The sequence below is a fragment of the Sus scrofa genome, chromosome 5, assembly GCF_000003025.6.
Source record: "Sus scrofa isolate TJ Tabasco breed Duroc chromosome 5, Sscrofa11.1, whole genome shotgun sequence".
NCBI lineage: Eukaryota > Metazoa > Chordata > Mammalia > Artiodactyla > Suidae > Sus > Sus scrofa.
In genome coordinates, this window is record NC_010447.5 from 553,422 (window position 1) to 570,514 (window position 17,093).

General features: G+C 55.1%; 1 protein-coding gene across 1 annotated transcript in view; it reads right to left on the minus strand.

The window, feature by feature from the left end:
- Nucleotides 1–14,008, minus strand: part of MOV10L1 (Mov10 RISC complex RNA helicase like 1) — a 57,562-nt gene extending 43,554 nt beyond the window's left edge. The window contains exons 1-5 of the mRNA XM_021091343.1: nt 13,834–14,008; nt 11,770–11,954; nt 6,646–6,808; nt 2,070–2,182; nt 1,672–1,859 (exon numbers count right to left, since the gene is read on the minus strand). Coding sequence (XP_020947002.1) covers nt 1,672–1,859; nt 2,070–2,182; nt 6,646–6,808; nt 11,770–11,954; nt 13,834–13,930 — 746 coding nt within the window. The 5' untranslated portion in view covers nt 13,931–14,008. The remainder of the gene's footprint in view (nt 1–1,671; nt 1,860–2,069; nt 2,183–6,645; nt 6,809–11,769; nt 11,955–13,833) is intronic.

A 17,093-nucleotide genomic window follows, 5' to 3' on the forward strand; every position in this document is an offset into this window, starting at 1 on the left:
CTGCTGCCTACACATGCCTCCCTCCCACCACCCGCTCCTGTCCACGCGCACCCTCTCGTGCCCTCAGACCAGGGGGGCCGTGGGGGCCGCGTGGGACGAGGAGCCCACCAGGGCGGGAGTCGGGAGCCACGCGAGGGTTCTGGGCCCATCCCGCCCAAAGCCGGAGGCAGGGAGTCAGCGGGAGGCCTGGGTCTGCAGGGGGCTGAGCCCCTTTCCCACGGCACTGCTGCTGTCCTTCAGACACCTGGGAGGGCAGCTGGACGGTGGGCCTGAGCGGAGGGCAGCAGCCCCCACTCGGGGGGCTTCAGCCGTGGAGTCAGGACCAACTCCGGAGGAACCGGGGGTCAGGACGTTGGCTGCTGAGCGTGAGCTGGAGGGACAGATGTGGGGACTGACCCTCACAGGCCTCATCTCGCGCCCGGCCAGGGGCACGAAGGAGTCTCGAGAGCTGGGGTCCAAACACGAGGTGTGAAAACTCCCGTGGCCCGGGAGGACGACCCCCGGAGGCAGACCTGAGAGAAGCCCCGTGGAACGTGCTCTGGGTTGAGAAGGCCCTCCCTGCACGGGCTGCCCCAACTCACGTCCACGCAGGGGCCAGAGTCCCCTGCAGCCCCGAGGCCACCCGTGGTCAGGGAGCCCGCTGGCCCTGCCCCCATCCGCTCGGCTCTAGAGCCAGAGCCTGGGCCGCTGGAAGCACAGGGCAGCCTAAAGGGAGTGCAGGAAGAGTCAGGCTGCGCCCCAGGGACCCAGAGCCAGGCAGGTTATACGTCCCTCCCACGACTCGCTGGCCCTGAGGGCACGCTGGCAGCGCTTTCTCTGAGGGTCAGCTGGGGCCAGGTACCGGCCGCCAGCCCGCCGTCCTCCCCGCCCATGGCAACCAGGAGCCCAGGGCCCTGCCCTGCAGAGAAGACTCCAGGAAAAGAGGGTTTCCACCGTGTGTTTACTTTAAGCGCACAAGGCTCCAAGGGACCCAACGCCCAATGCGGGAAGGGGGCCCCCAGCTGCTGCTTCAGGTGGCGACTGAAGTGAGCTCCCAGAATGGCAGGAAGCCTGGGAGCTGGGTCAGACCCCACCCCCGGCCCAGACACTGGGCCCAGGAGCGCATGCCTCGCGCTCGTCCTCACCCACCGGTCCTGCCCCCCCCACACACAGGACAGCCCTGCACCGGGCTGCGCCCTCTGAACCTGTCACCTGTCCTGAGACGGGCACAGCCCGCCACCCCGCTCCCAAAAGAGTGGCACACGCCCCAGGTGGCTCGCAGTCCTGGGGCCAGGCGCTGGGACGTGGCGGCACGTGAGACGGAGCTGCTGCTGAGCTGTGAGGTGGAGACCAGGAGGCTCCTGCAGGGGGCGGACCAGCTGCCCGAGGTCGGCGCCGAGAAGAGGGGGCGCAGGGCGCGGGGCGGCTCCTTCCCCGGCCTGGGGAGGGCGGCCGTGTCGCCTGCAGGAGCCGGGAGGCGCCGGGCCACGCAAGGCAGGCGGGCGTTTTAAGAACACGTCTAACGTGATCGACAAGGTGCCGCCACGTGAAAAGAGAACGAGACGCACGTGCGGCTCCACCGCCACGTGGCGGCGATCGTCACCCCAAGAACCAGGCTGCAGCCAGCCCCGGATAACCGCGAGGAGCCGGGCAGCCCGCAGGCCTCCCTCCCCGAAGCCGCCGTCTGCTCACCGCCGCTGCGCCGGGGTCATGCACAGGGCCCTCCACGCGTAGCACGACTGGCTGCTCTCCACCACCACGGCGCTGACCACATCGAACCTCCGCGGCACGTAGCCTTCCGGAAGCTTCAGGGAGTCCAAGGTGAAAAAGATGCAGTCGTCGATCACGCCGTTCCTCCCGCAGAGGCTGGACACGCACACCTGCAGCACAGTCCCCGCAGCCCCGTGAACGGAGCCTGCTTGTGCCCGGCGCGCCCCCACCCCCCAACTCCGCTCCCGCGCCAGCCCGGCTCCACGGAGGGCAGGTGCCACCTCCGCAAGGACACAGCCCTCTCAGTAAGGGCCAGGGTCTTCTCATCCCTCAGGGCTCCCCAGCGCGCCCAGGAGCCCGGCCCGTGGGCCAGCACCTACCCTGTCCACGCGCTTGTACCGCAGCGGCTTCACCGAGACGGCCTCGCTGCTCCACGTGCCCGGCCGGATCCAGTACTCGGCCTCCACCCAGTCTCCCTTGCAGGGCTGGAAACCTCCAGGGCGGGAAAGCGGGCAACGTCAGAGTGTGCTGCCCACTCTCAAGTCACATTCTGCTCCGAGGCAGGCAGGAGCGTCATAAGAGGTGCTGCCACTCCTGCCAGACGCCGCCTGCCCAGCCCAGGCCGCGCCTAGGTCTCCCTGCTTGATGCTTGATCGGGGGAGGCAGGGGCCCAGAGAGGCCCGCGGCCAGGCCCGGGTGCACTCGGCTGGCGCACCGTCCAGGGTCCCGTCTTGTTCCAGACACTCCCCACGGTTTTTATAAAGAAAAGTAACCCAGCAACAACTGACCCCAAACACGCAGAATCGCGGGCCTCCACCTCCCGTCTCCTGTGCTCCGAGGTGTGGTGTGGGGTGGGGACATGTGCTGCTTCTCCGCCACCAACCGAGCACCCTTCCCATCAGGTATGCAGGGTGGGCGGAGGCAAACGCAGGTGCGCTCAGACCTGGGCCTGGGCAGCCGTGCCCGTGCAAGCCCAGTGGGGGCGCCCGCGTGTGCCAGGGAGCTGGCGGGCGGGCAGGAAAGCTGGGAAACCTCAGGTTTGGGGACACGGTGGCCTGACATAAAGCAGGGCAGGGACTCAAGAGGTTGGCTATGGTGCATTTTCAGCAGCAATAAGCTCAAAAAACAAAAGTGCCTAAATAAACACTGTGCTGGTTTCTCAAGAAAGCTGGTAACGCGCCCGTAACAGCCCAAACAGCCATAGACGCCCGCTACTGGTCACAGGGCTGAGCTGGCACCACGGCGGTGCCGAACCACAAGAGACAAGCCTCCTGAAGCACTGGCTTGGAGGGTGCCCAGAAGCCCAGGTTAACAACTGAACAACACACACAGGTCCATTTACATGACTGCGGTTATCAGACGGTTGCTGACATGATTTTGCCAACTTTACTCTAAATCTTCCCAGACACACAGAAAGTGAAGCAGTAGCCGTTACCCTGCTAGTTGTCTAAGGGTTACTTCAATGAGAAAAAGAGTAAAGCAAATCCAAAAACAGTCCATGTTTTCCCTCATCACAATCATGGAATCAAAGCAGAGTTGCTGGAAGATGAAGCTTTTGAAGGAGAAACATCTGGCACTACTCTGAACGCTACTATAATTCATTTGAAAATCCTACGCTGGAGGTAAAATTGTTTGTTTGTAAAATGATAATAAGAATGCAAGTGTTTTTTTTTTGGCCTTGCCCTCGGCATATGCGAGTTCCCAGGCTAGGGGTCGAAATGGAGCTGCAGCTGCAGGCCTACTCCACAGCCACAGCCACACCTATGCTGCAGCTCATGGCAATGACAAATCAGCAATGCCAGAAATTAAGGATGTTAACATGTGCCAGGACCACAGTGGCTAAATAAGCAACATTCAACTGTTTCAGTGTTCTTTTTTTTTTTTTGTCTTTTTAGGGCCGCACCTGCAGCATATGGAGGTTCCCAGGCTAGGGGTGGAAACAGAGCTACAGCTGCCAGTCTACACCACAGCCACAGCCACATGGGATCTGAGCTGCGTCTGGGACCTACACCACAGCTCATGGCAACACCAGACTCTTAACCCACTGAGCAAGGCCAGGGATCGAACCCGCAACCTCATGCATCTTAGTCGGGTTCATTAGCCACCGAGCCACAACAGGAACTCCTGTTTCAATATTCTTTAATGTACCCAGCTATCATCTCCCTTTTTTCTAGAAGGAATTTTAGTTTTGCAAAAAATTTTTGAATAATAGTACTTAAAAGATCCACCAATATAATAAAGTCAATTCGCTAATCGATATATAAACATTCTAAAAATGATTTACTGTTGATTAATTTTAACAGTCCTTTTCACTTCTCATCTGTGTACCATTTGGACACTACATTACCTGGCCACCCCGGCTATGCTTACAGCCACCGGAGAAAAACAAAGCCCCCGCCAGGCCACAAGGCAGGGGTCCAGGGCCCCTGGATGAGGTCAGGGCTGAGCTCCTGGGCCTAGTGGAAGGTCTCAGGAAGTATCCGTGGACTTCTCTCACTCTCACAAGTGGGTGCCTGCACCAGTTTAATTTGAAGATAAAGAAATAACCTGACCCAGGCTGGGAGCTCAAGCCACACCAGCTACGCAGGACACACAGGTGCGAAGGGGCTGTTCGGCGCCTGCCCTGGACACGAAGAGGGAAGCGGCAGGACCACCGCACAAGCGGACTCCAGACCCCCCCCCACCCCCCGCTGAGGGCAGTGGTGCCCACTCAGAGCCATTCTGCCCCCAGGGCCACAGGGCAGTGTCTGCAGACGTCCTGGGTTGTCATGACCGGGGGTGGGGGTGGGGGTGACGGCATCCAGCAGGGAGGCAGCTAAACATCCTACACCGCCCGGGGCAGGCCCCACAGCAGAGCACAACCGGCCCACGCGACACAGTGCTGAGCATCAGAAACCTGCTCTGGGCTCAACGCCCAAAGCCACACGGTTACCACTCACGGACGTCACGGGCACCACGGCTGAGTCCTGCTCCCGGTGTTAAGAACGCCCGCAAGTGTTATCAGTGGGCCTAGGTCGCAAGTGTCTCGCCCACAACACTGGGCGGCCGCCCCCACGCCACACAGCTCGGCACCCGCAGGCTCACGCGCCTTCCCAGCCACACCCCTTCCAGAAACAGCTGGCGCTGGCTCCTGTCCACACCACCAGCTCATCCTCTGCCCCCGGGAGCCGGACCTCACCAAGGACACCTCGGACAGAACGCCAGCTTCACCTGGAGCCTCGCCAGGGCTCTGGGTCTGCTCTGCACTCAGGTGCCAAACCCGCTCGCCCCAAAGGAGTCCCAATCCACTCCAGCCCTGGCTGCGCCCAGCGCCGGCGTAGCCCCCCGACAGCAGAAAACACCCTGCCCGGCCTGGAGCAAGTCCGACAACGGCGCCGGCCGTCGGAAGGCACTCCCGTCCTTGCTGAGAGAACATCGGGAAGGAAGGAGTGTATTCTGACTCCTGCGAAGCAAACGAAGTCGCAGTGGCAGTGGCCTTTGTACCTAAAGTTCCAAGGGTCCCGGCACGCCCGGCCCCGCTGGCACTGTCCAGGGCGGCCTTCACCCTGCTGCCCCGGAGGTGGGGAGCGGGACAGCAGGCAGCCCCTTGCAGGAAGCGTCTGCTGCTCTGCTTCAGAGCCCCGTGACCTGGGCCACACGGGGCTCTCGGCCTCAAGAAAGCTCTTTTCGCCGCAGCCACCAGGCTCTGTCCTCATGACAGCCGCTCTCTAGACTCGCAGCGCAGGAGGACACGGCGCTGGGAAATCTCTCCACCCGTGCTGCTGCTGCTGTTTTGCCTTTTCTCTTTTTACAGCCATGCCTACAGTGCGTGGACGTGCCTGGACTAGGAGCTGAATCAGAGCTGCACCTGAGGCCTACGCCACAGCCTGTGGCAACACCAGGTCCTTAGCCTGCTGAGGGAGGGGAACTGAAGCCACATCCTCACAGAATCGATGTTGGTCCTTAACCTGCTCAGCCACCGGGGAGCTCCGCCACCTGAGCTTCTGGTGCCAGTCCTCAGGGTGAACCTTCTCCTCTGCCCCTTCCGGCCAGAGCAGGCAGCGACGTCTCCTGGGCGTGGTCACAGGCACCCGAGGACTGCCTTGGAGCTGAATAACCCCAGGATCGACTTCTCCAGAACCAAGAGTTTCTCTGATACAACAGAGATTTAAAAATCCCAGGCGGCCACCTGTCATTTTCAGTCTGGGGACTCTCGGGAAACACACAAGGTCACACATCCAAGGCAAGGAAGAGAGCCAGCGGCCCGCTGGGCTGGGCTAGCGGGCACAGCCCTACTGCTGGGGCTCCCTGGCAGCTGGGGGTGTGCAGAGAAGCTCTCCTCCCCCTCCCTTCTGATGGCGCTGCCCTGCGCGCCTCGAGGCTAGAATCAGCTCAGCTCAGCCCCCGCCCTGACCCCCCCACCCAGCCCCTTCCCTAAGCCCCACCTGATGATAGGACAACCTGTCCGGGCTCCCTCATCCCTCCGTGCCTTGCTCCCCAGCCCCCAGCGGAGACAGCAGGCACAGAAACAGTTGTCCAGTTATACTTAATAAGCGATGCTGGAAAATTATTTCCTTAGGCATTAAAACAAACTCTTCGATCAGCTAAAGACAAATGCATTAAAATGGACGTATGTTCTTTAGAAAGGCGCAAGGTTATCCCCGGGTCCTTTCTTAAGTGACCTGTGAGGGCACCGCTGTGGGGTCTTAGATTAGCAGGAGGAACAGCTACCCAGAAGCTGATAACTGCATGCAGCAAACGAACAGACAAAGGACAGCAGGCCCACCCTGTGCCTGGAGCCCCTGCGCACGGCCACGTCCAAGGAGCTGCTCCCGTCCGCAGGCCTCCGCAGGCACGCAGCACGGCCAGCCGTGGCCCTTGTGACGATACGCGGGACCATTCAAATCGGATGATGCACATTTTTGGAAAACCACGACCCCTCCTCTGGACCGTGCGGCAGAAGCGCGGCGAGCGTACCTTCACACACGCTGTCCAGGGAGAAGTAGGTGGTCTGGCTGATGTAGCCGGCACCGGCCATCAGCGAGGTCACGCAGCCGATCAGCACCCGGGGCCTGGGGTCAGACGGCCCCCTGCCCTGGCTTCTGCTGTCATCCTCCCATTTATCCAACACAGCTTCCACCTGCAAGACAGACAAACTGCTACTTCAGACGGAGCGAGGACGACGTGAACAGCAACCTGCTGGCTGAACCCTGTGAGCAACGGATGCAGAGAGTCTTCAGCGAGACAACCGGCAAACTGAATGCAGCCCCACAGGAAAGGGGTTACACAGCCCGAGGTCAAGAGGGGTCATCCCAGAATGCAAATGCGGTTCAACAATTGCAAACCCGTCGGTGTGACAACTACATGGGCAGAACGAAGGAAAAAATTACACATGATCATCCGAGGTAGAGGGAAACGGCATGTGACAAAACTCAACGCCTTTTCACGATAAAAACCCTCAAGAAACTAGGGCAAGAATGGAACTTTCTCAACAGGATAAAGTCCACGGATGAAAAACCCACAGCTCACATCATAAGATAAGGCACAAAGTAAGGACGCCTGCTTTCATCCACTTTTTTTTTTTTTGGTCTTTTTAGGGCCTCACCCGCAGCATATGAAGGCTCCCAGGCTAGGGGTTGAATCAGAGCTGTAGCTGCCGGCCTACACCACAGCCACAGCCACGCCAGATCCAAGCTGCATCTGCGACCTACACCACAGCTCAGGGCAACACTGGATCCTTAACCCATTGAGCAAGGCCAGGGATCGAACCCACAAACTCATGGTTCCTAGTCGGATTCGTTAACCACTGCGCCACGACAGGAACTCCTCACCCACTTCTGTTTAAAATAATGCTGGAAGTTCTAGCCAAAACAATCAGGCAAGAAAAAAAAATTAACATCCAAATTGCAAAAGAAGAAGTAAAATTATCTATCTGCATATGCCATGACTGTATATACAGAAAACGCTAAAGAATCCACAATAGGAGTTCCTGTTGTGGCTCAGCAGGTTAAGCACCCAGCCAGTATCCATGAGGATGCAGGTTTGATCCCTGGTCTCGCTCAGTGGGTTAAAGGTCTGGCATTGCCATGAGCTGCAATGCAGGTCACAGATGCGACTCAGATCCTGTGTTGGTGTGGCTGTGGTGTAGGCTTGCAGCTGCAGCTCAACTTGACTCCTAAGCCCAGGAAAAAAGGAATCCATAATAAAAACCTGTTAAAGCTAATAAATGAATTCAGCAAAATTCCAAGATACAGAATCAATATACAAAAATCAACTGTACTTCTATATACTTGAAACAATTCAAAAAAGGAAACTGAGAAAATTCCATTTATGATATAGCATCAAGAAGAAAAGAGCTACAAATAAATTCAACCAAGGAGGTGGAAGACCTGTAAACTGAAACTATAAATGTGACGGAAAGAAATGAGAGACACGAGGAGACTGACCCTCGGCCCATGTTCACAGGCTGAGATCACGACATCAGCACTGCCCAAAGGGCTCCACGGATGCGACGCGACCTGTCACAATCCCGATGACGGTTTTGGCAGAAACAGAAAAACCCACCCTAAGATTCATTCAGAATCTCAAGGAACCCGAAGAACCAAACAATCTTAACGAGGAAGAGGAGACTTGGAGGACTCACTTTTTTGTGGCTGCAGCATGGAGCACCTTAATGTGGGATCTCAGTTCCTAAACAAGGGATTGAACCCAGGCTGCAACAGGAGAAGCACCAGATCCTAACCACTAGACCACCAGGGAACTCCCAGGACTCAAACATTTTTATTTCAAAACTTACCACAAAGTACAGTAATAAAAGAGTGTAAAGACAGACAAAAACAAAAACAAAAACAAAAAACACCCAATGAAACAGAATAAAGAGCCCAGAAATAAACTCTCACATACATGGGTCAAATGACTTTCAACAAAGATGCCAAGACCATTCAATAGGGAAAAGGTTTTCCCTGTTGTCCAGTGTTCTCAAAAAATGGTGCTGGGAAAACTGGATCTAACATGCAAAAAATTAAGTCAAACCCGTACCTAATACCATCTTGAAAAATTAATTCAAAATGGGTCAAAGACTTAAATAGCTACAACTATAAAATTCTTAGAAGAAAGCAGAGGTGAAAATCTTCCATATCTTGAGTTAGTCAGTGATTTTTTAAAGTGTGACCTCAAAGGCACAGGCTGTAAACAAAAGGAGAAACTGGACTTCATCAAAACGTAAAACTTCTGCGCATCAAAGGATATCATTTTAGAAAGTGAAAGAGTCCCCGGATTGAGAATAAATATACACGTCACATATCTACGGAGGATGAACATCCAGAATACGTGAAGAACTTCAACTCAACAATGAACCTGATTAAAACACAAGCAAAGGAACTGAAAAGACGTTTTTCCGAAGAAGGTGCGTAAACGGCCAATAAGCACGTGAAAGATGCTCCACACCACTAATTACGAGGGAAATGTAAATCAAACCACAGTCAGACACCACTTCATGTCCACAAGGGCTGATACTGCTGAAAAATGGCAAGTAGGAGCTCCCGTCGTGGCACAGCGGAAACGAATCCGACTAGGAACCATGAGGTTGCGGGTTCCATCCCTGGCCTCGCTCAGCGGGTTAAGGATCCAGCGTTGCTGTGAGCTGTGCTGTAGGTCACAGAGGCGGCTCGGATCTGGCGTGGCTGTGGCGTAGACTACAGCTCCAATTAGACCCCTAGCCTGGGAACCTCCATATGCCACTGGTGCGGCCCTTAAAGGACAAAAAGAGACCAAAAAAAAAAAGGAAAACAATTCATGATGGTGGAGATGTGGAGAAGCTGGAACCCTCGTGCTGCTGGTGGGAATGGAAAATGGTGCCGCCAGCAGGGAAAATATGGCAGTTGCTCAAAAAGTAAAATACGGGATTACCACATGACCACACAATTCCACTCCAATGTACAAAGAACTGAAAACAGGGACTCAAAAAGGTACTTGTTCACAGCAGCACTATCCACAAAGGCCAAAAGGCAGAAGCAACCAAGTGTCCATCAATGGATGAGAGGAGAGACAAAACGCAGTCTAGGGAATTCCTGCTGTGGCACAGTGGAAACGAATCCAACTAGTATCCATGAGGATGCAGGTTCAATCCCTGGCCTCACTCAGTGGGTTAGAGATCCAGTGTTGCTGTGAGCTGTGGTGCAGGTTGTAGACTCAGCTCAGCTCCCGAGTGGCTGTGGCTGTGGCTGGCAGCTGCAGCTCCCATTCGACCCTTAGCCTGGGAACTGCAGGTGTGGACCTAAGAAAAAAGAATAGTCTATACATAGAATATTATTAAGCCATAAAAAGGAACGAAGTTTCAATACCCATCACATGGATATACCTTGGGATATGTATACCTGTATACATACCTGAGAACTTCCACATGCTGCAGGTGAGACTCTGAAAAGCAAAAAAGAAAAAAAAAAAGACAGCATTTATTAACTGCAATGGTGATAAAGTTGTCTTAAGCCTTTTAAAAAGTAGCTAAGCTCAGTAAGCTTGCCAGCTACCAGATTATATAAGAAAAACTAACAGATTTCCTAGAGAAGAAAAAAGATTTGAAAACACAAAGTAAAATTGTACTGACAATGGAACAAACAACATTAAAATTCTCAAAACCAAACTTAACAAGGAATTTGCAGAACCTAAGTGAAAAAGCTGAACTACAAGGAGAACACCAAGGAAAGCCTGAATAAGCGGACAGGAGAAGACGTGCCAGGATCCACGTGTCACTCGGTCCAGAGATCCACAGACTTGGTGCTGGCCCGGGAACCTGGGCCAGGAGCAGAGCGAGGTGAGAGCGGGGAGAACTGGTAAGAGGGAAACCAGCCTGCTACCCCTACCCCAAGACGCAACCAGGCCTGGGGGCCCAGCTGCAGGCCCCAGAAGCGGCAGGGTCCAGGCGGGCGGGTGCTGGGGTGCGGGAAGGGGCCTTGCCAGTGAGTGAGTGCAAAGGGTGGCCTCCACAGAGGGGCCTGGCTAGCCCCTGGGACAGAAAGTGCTGGTTCCTTCTCAGTCCGTACAGCCAATGAACTCGAGGGAGATGCAAGATTTAAAGGCCAACAGACCCTTTTCAGAGGAACTCCTGACTGCGTGTCTGTGAGATGCGGAAAAAGCCTACGGCTCCTCAAGGGGCCCAAGAGCCACGTGGGAAAGACAAGATGCATTAACTACAGAACGACTGAACTTCAAAAGCAAGGTCAACAGATGATCCTGGGGGAAACTGCCTATAATTCTACACCATAATTCTCCTTAAAAAGCCCTATTTTCCACAACACGGAAAGGTTAATTTTAAAAAGTTAAATCCAAGCAGAAATGCAAGAGGACACAGAAATAACTCAGAAAAAAGGTGAAAATTGAATCTACTTTAAGGCTTAAGTGCAAATTAAAGTGATAAGATCCCTTTTCAAAGTGGGAAATAGTTCAGACTGGTAATCTCCAGCCCCTTCTGCCAACACTGGCTACCAGGCTCCTGTCCTGCTGCCGAGCGTAATCAGCACGCTGCCGTTACTGCCGGGTCATTTGATGCTGACCATTAAACCGTGAAATGCACGCGCTCTGTCAATTCTACCTCCAGGAAATGAGAACACAAGAATACTACATTTTCAACAAAAAGGGGGAGTTCCTGTTGTGGCTCAGTGGTTAACGAACCTGACGCGTATCCACGAGGACTCGGGTTCGCTCCCTGGCCTTGCTCAGTGGGTTAAGGATCTGATGTTGCCGTGAGCTGTGGTGTGGGTCGAAGATGCGGCTTGGATCCGGCGTGGCTGTGGCTGTGGTGTAGGCCAGCGGCTACAGCTCCGATCTGACCCCTAGGCTGGGAATCTCCATAAGCCACGGGTGTGGCCCCCCCAAAAAAAAACACCAAAAAAAAGAAAGAGTTGCTGAATAATACAATCCACTAATTGTCTTTACTAACTGAGTAACAGGTCCACAGAATTAACGCTTTTGACAGGAACTGTGGAAAGGACTAGGAGACTAGATGGGAAGCGGTAACTGTCCCCCCACGGCCCCAAACCGCAGCCGGTCTCCGCGGGTTGGACTCCACAGGACGGCAGACCTCGCCGGGAGCGGAGGCCTTACCCGGATGGCCTTCAGTCCACTCGACACTTGGTTTTCCTCCACGAGCGCAATAACCTCCTGGCCAACGTTCAGAAGCACTCTGCTGGTCACGGCCTCGTTGGAGAAGTAGATCAAGTCGTCGATCATGCCATAATCGCTGCAGTACCTCGTCACGACACCCTGGACAGTCTTCAGCTTGGTGTCACCTGAGATGGCAGGGAGAAGGGTGCCCTGACCACAAAGCACACGCACACTCGTTAGGCCTGTGCAGAGACTGGGGTGCTGGGCGCCCTGGGCCAGGAGCCCTCTCGGCCAGAGCACCCTCCCTGAAGTGCCCACAAGGTGGGGTCTGGAGGCAGGCTGCCCAGGCTCCTCTAGGGCACAGACGGTGGACTCAGTGGGGAGAGCTCTGAGTCCAGAGCCGGATGACCTGGGTCTGGATCCCAGCTCCTCCGGTGCCACCTGTGGTCTGGGCCAGGTCTTCAACCACTCAGAACCTGTTCTCACATGTAAAACAGAGACAGGCAGTCTCCGTCCCGCTGACAGAAACCTGCCATGCACAGACCCCTGGGTGGCTGGCATAGGTCAGGAGGCAGCAGGAATTGCTGTCAGCACTGTACCAGCATCTGGGGAGTCGTCAGCTCTGTCACCACCGCCATTATCCTTTTCGTCATCAGTAACACCCGCAGCAGGGTCAGGAGAGTCCGTGTCATTTCCCCGCACCAGGCACTTGGAAGATTCTGGGCTTGGGGAGCAAGTCTGCTATGAGCAGGGCCTGCCCTCAGCCATTCAGGACGCCGAGTCCTCAATGCATCAGGGGACTGAACCGGGGCCCAGACGCCCGGAGACGTGTCTGCTCATTCGCAGACACAGCAGAAAGCTGAGACGCCCGGGGCACAGCACAGCCACAGAAGCCTGCTGAAGCCAGGCCCGGAATGCCACCTGCTGCTGAAAGGGCGCCTTTTACAGACAGGACCCGCATGGACCAAGTAAGGGGCTCCAGGTCACAAAGCCAGCCAAGCAGGCATGACAACTCTGGCCTTCAGCATGCTGGCTCAACAGGGAACTCCAGGTCTGACCTCCCAGCTTCTCTGGTGGAGAACTTCACCTTCTTCGAGGTGAGAGAGAGCACTAGAGAATCACTATCCTGAGCTCAAGTCTCAGACACAGGGGAGGGACTGGGGCAAAATGCCAAGGACCAGGGGGAAAGCCCTGGGTAACTCTGGGCACCGGGGAGGGGCAGTGCGCGGAATCGAGGCACAGCCCCAACTTCAGGAAGGCGGTTCAAAAACATGGAGTTCCCGTCGTGGCGCAGTGGTTAACGAATCCGACTAGGAACCACGAGGTTGCAGGTTCGATCCCTGGCCTTGCTCAGTGGGTTAACGATCCGGCGTTGCTGTCAGCTGTGGTGTAGGTTGCAGACACAGCTCGGATCCTGCGTTGCTATGGCTCTGGCGTAGGCCGGTAGCTACAGCTCCGATTGGACCCCTAGCCTGGGAACCTCCATATGCCGCGGGAGCGGCCCAAGAAATAGCAAAAAGACAAAAAAAAAAAAAAATTTCAAGCAAAGAGAAGCACGATCCCGCGAGACTCTAAAAAGGCGCTTTAGAACAGCGTCTAAGCACACAACTAACTCCAACTCATTCTGACCACAGGACGCCGGGAAGGCGTGGGGAGACGTCCCGCCCGCGCCTGCGGCGCAGAAGCACGCAACGTGCAAGGAGGGGGCACGACCGAACCGGCCCGGGCTCCAGAGAAGCAAGACTGCTGTTCCAAACCACGCCAGACGCTCTCATGCACGGAGAAGGCCTGTTTTCCCTGGAGGGACAGACCTTTAAGGAAAAAACGCGCTTCGGCTTCGAGGCAGAAAACACCAAAGGTCACGCTGGCATTTCTCGACACACGAAGGCCCTGAACACGGCCCCGCACCCCAGCCCCTGCAACGAGGGCGCAGGACCAGGCTCCTGCGGCAGCAGCCGCTGTCCAGGTCGTGGGAGAGTGGGCGGTCACCAGCCGCTTCCCGCCCGCCCCGCCGCGAGCGGCTCCATCCCGACCCGCAGCCCTCGCAGCCCTCTCGCGACGCACCTTCCGCGAGCTCGGGCCCCAGCGGCCCGGCCTCCTCCTCCAGACCTTCCGCCCTCCGCCAAAAGAAGGCCACCAGCTTGGCCGCGAGGCGCAGCATGGCCCCGCCGAAGCTCAGCCGCCGCAGCCGCCCGAGGTGGCCGCACGCGGCACGCAGCTCCTGCCGCCCTCGGCCTGCGCCTGCGCGCCCTCGAGACGGGCCAATAGGCTTGGTGTGAGCGCGCCTGCGCCCAGGCCCCGTCGACCTTGGCCAATGGGCGCGCCCCACGTGCGCAGAAGCCTGTTCGCAGCTGGCGGTTGCGGCCGTTAGTGCGCCGGGCCCCAGGAGTGGCGCAGGGTGGCGGGACGGCGTGCCCGGCACGTGGGGCGTGCGCTGGTGGGCGGGGCTTCGCGGACGTGGGCTGCTCCCTCCTCCAGGAGGAGGCGCGGGGCGGAGCCTTTAGCCCGCAGCGTGCTGTTAGGTGCGTCTTTGACAGACGGTCTTTAGAGTTGAGGAAATTCCGTCTGTTCATGTTTTCTGACGCTCTGAGCATGCTTGGGTGTGAAATTTTCTCAAAGGCTTTTTCTGCATCTATTTAAAGGATCGCGCCTCCCCCCCCCCCATTAGCCTGTTAGCAGGAGTGAGTTATTGATTGTCAAATGCTAAACCACCCCTTGCTTTCCTGGGAAAACGTGCTTGGTCATGATCTATTATCCTTTTCGTATGTCGATTTGCCTTTCTCATGTTTGGCCAAGGGTGGTATTTGAATGATGAAGTCATTTTCACGTACGGAGGTGTGGGGAAGTCCTTCTGGCTTACACCTGATGTCTCGAACTCCTAACCAGAACAGCAAACAAGCCTGCACATCTGCTTTAACACATTCACTTTTGCCGTTAGTTAAAGGGCTATTTAAGTTACCAGTATTGAGCCATATTGCATAAACTTGGGTAATTTCATCTTTTAAGGGATGTATACTTTTTCTTTAAATCTTTTTTAGGGCCACACCCCCGGCATATGGAAGTTCCCAGGCTAGGGTTTGAATTGGAGCTGTAGCTGCTGGCCTACACCTCAGCCACAGCAACTCAGGATCCGAGCTACATCTGCAACCTACACCGCGTCTCATGGCAATGCTGAATCCTTAACCCACTTGGCGAGGCCAGGAATCGAACCTAAGTCCTCATGGATAATCGTCGGGTTTATTAGCGCTGAGCCACGACAGGAACGCCAAGGGATTTACACATTTCATCCATAGCGTCAAAGTATTGGCTTAAGTTGTTCATAATATTTCCTTACCATCTTATTTATTTTTTGGCCACCCCGTGGCATATGGTGCTGCTGAGCCAGGAGTCAGATCCGAGCCACAGTTGTGACCGAAGCTGCTGCACCAGATCCTTAATCCGCTGTGTGGGCAGGGCCTGGGGATGGAACCTCATCTCAGTGCTCCTGAGACACTGCCAGTTCCGTTGTGCCACAGCAGAAACTCCTCCTCTACCACCATCTTTTTGGTGTTGTAATGATGAACCATCTCTCATTTCTGATATCAGACATTTATGTCTTCCCTCTTGTTTGTCTTCATCAGTCTAGCTACAGGTTTATCAATTTAATGTGTGTTTTCAAAAAATACCTCTTTTTTTTTTTTTTTTTTTTTTGGTCTTTTCTAGGGCTGCTTCCTGTGGCATATAGAGGTTCCCAGGCTAGGGGTCGAATCTGAGCTGTAGTCACCAGCCTACGCCAGGGCCACAGCAACATGGGATCTGAGCCGTGTCTGCAACCTACACCACAGCTCGTGGCAACGCCAGATCCTTAACCCACTGAGCAAGGCCAGGGATTGAACCCGCAACCTCATGGTTCCTAGTCAGCTTCGTTAACCACTATGCCACGACGGGAACTCCCAAAAAATACCTCTTGGTTTCATTGATTTTTTTCTCTATTCATTGTTTTATGTTTTCTATTTTTATTCGTGTTCTGACTTTTTATGTTGAAAAATTAGGTAATGACTTTTGGAACTTTTTTCATGTAAGTATTCAAAACTATGTATTTCTCTAAGTTCTGATTCAGCTACATTGTACAAAATTTGATGTGTTGTAGGCTAGGGGTTGAATCGGAGCTGCCGCTGCCGGCCTACACCACAGCCTCAGCAATGTGGGATCCAGACCCCATCTATGACCTACACCACAGCTCACGGCAACACTGGGCCCTTAACGCCCTGAGCGAGGCCAGGGATCCAACCCATGTCCTCATGGACACTGACCAGGCTTATTACCGCGAAGCTACAACAGGAACTTCTGAGAAAGCCGGATTCTTAGCCCATTGCACCACAAGGAAACTCTAGCACTATATTGTTTAATTTCTAAATATTTGAGGATTTTCCAGATATTTTTCTGTTAATAATTTTAATTTAGTTTCATCGTGGTCAGACAATAAATTTGGATGAATTAATTTTTGGAACAAATTTCCTGAGGCGTTCCTGCTTACACACATCTTTTTACACGTATGTTCCGTGCGCCACTGGAGACTGTGTGTGTCCTGCTGATGTTGCTGGGGTCCGGTTTGGATTTGAAGGGCACGTTCTGGTTTTATGGAGTCAGTCCCATGGGTCTTATCGACAGCCTGGCCTTGCCTCTCTGTAGATGCGCGGTATTGTCATCGTCCCTCCTGGGGGCGGGGACACTCGCTCTGCAAACACAGGGCGCTGCTAAGCCCCGTTTTGGGCCCATTGCTGGAAATATACACGGGAATAGGAAAGGTTCCAAAGATTTACTGAGCGAGTGGGGAGAGGACTTGGAATGAGAGCGTGCAAGACGGAGGGCTGAGAGCTTGGGCTGAGCTTCCTGCAGGGGCGCCAGAGGAACGAGAGGTGCAGGGGAGCGTCCACTTCGCAGGGCTGCTCCTTGCATCTGTTGGCCCAAACCTCTCCCCTGGATTCTGGCCTCTTCAGCTGAACTTATCAGCATGTCTGCTTGGACATCCAACAGAGACCGCAGCCTCATCATCCGATGAAACTCCTGACCCAGTCTTCTCCATCTCAGGTGAGGCAGCTCCTCCTGCACCACTCGGGCTGAGAACCTTCCAGCCTCCCGAACTCCTGCCCTTTCACACCCCATCACTCGGACCACAGATCAGGTGGGCTTTTCAAATGCTGGTCCCCCTTCTCATTATTCCCGCCACTGTGCCTCAACCCCAGCCAGCACCTGCTCTCACCTGCTGCCGCACAGCCTGTTTCCTCCCAGGGGCTGGCTGCTCCTCTGCCCAGAACCTTCCGGCAAGCCCTGTCAGAGTCAAA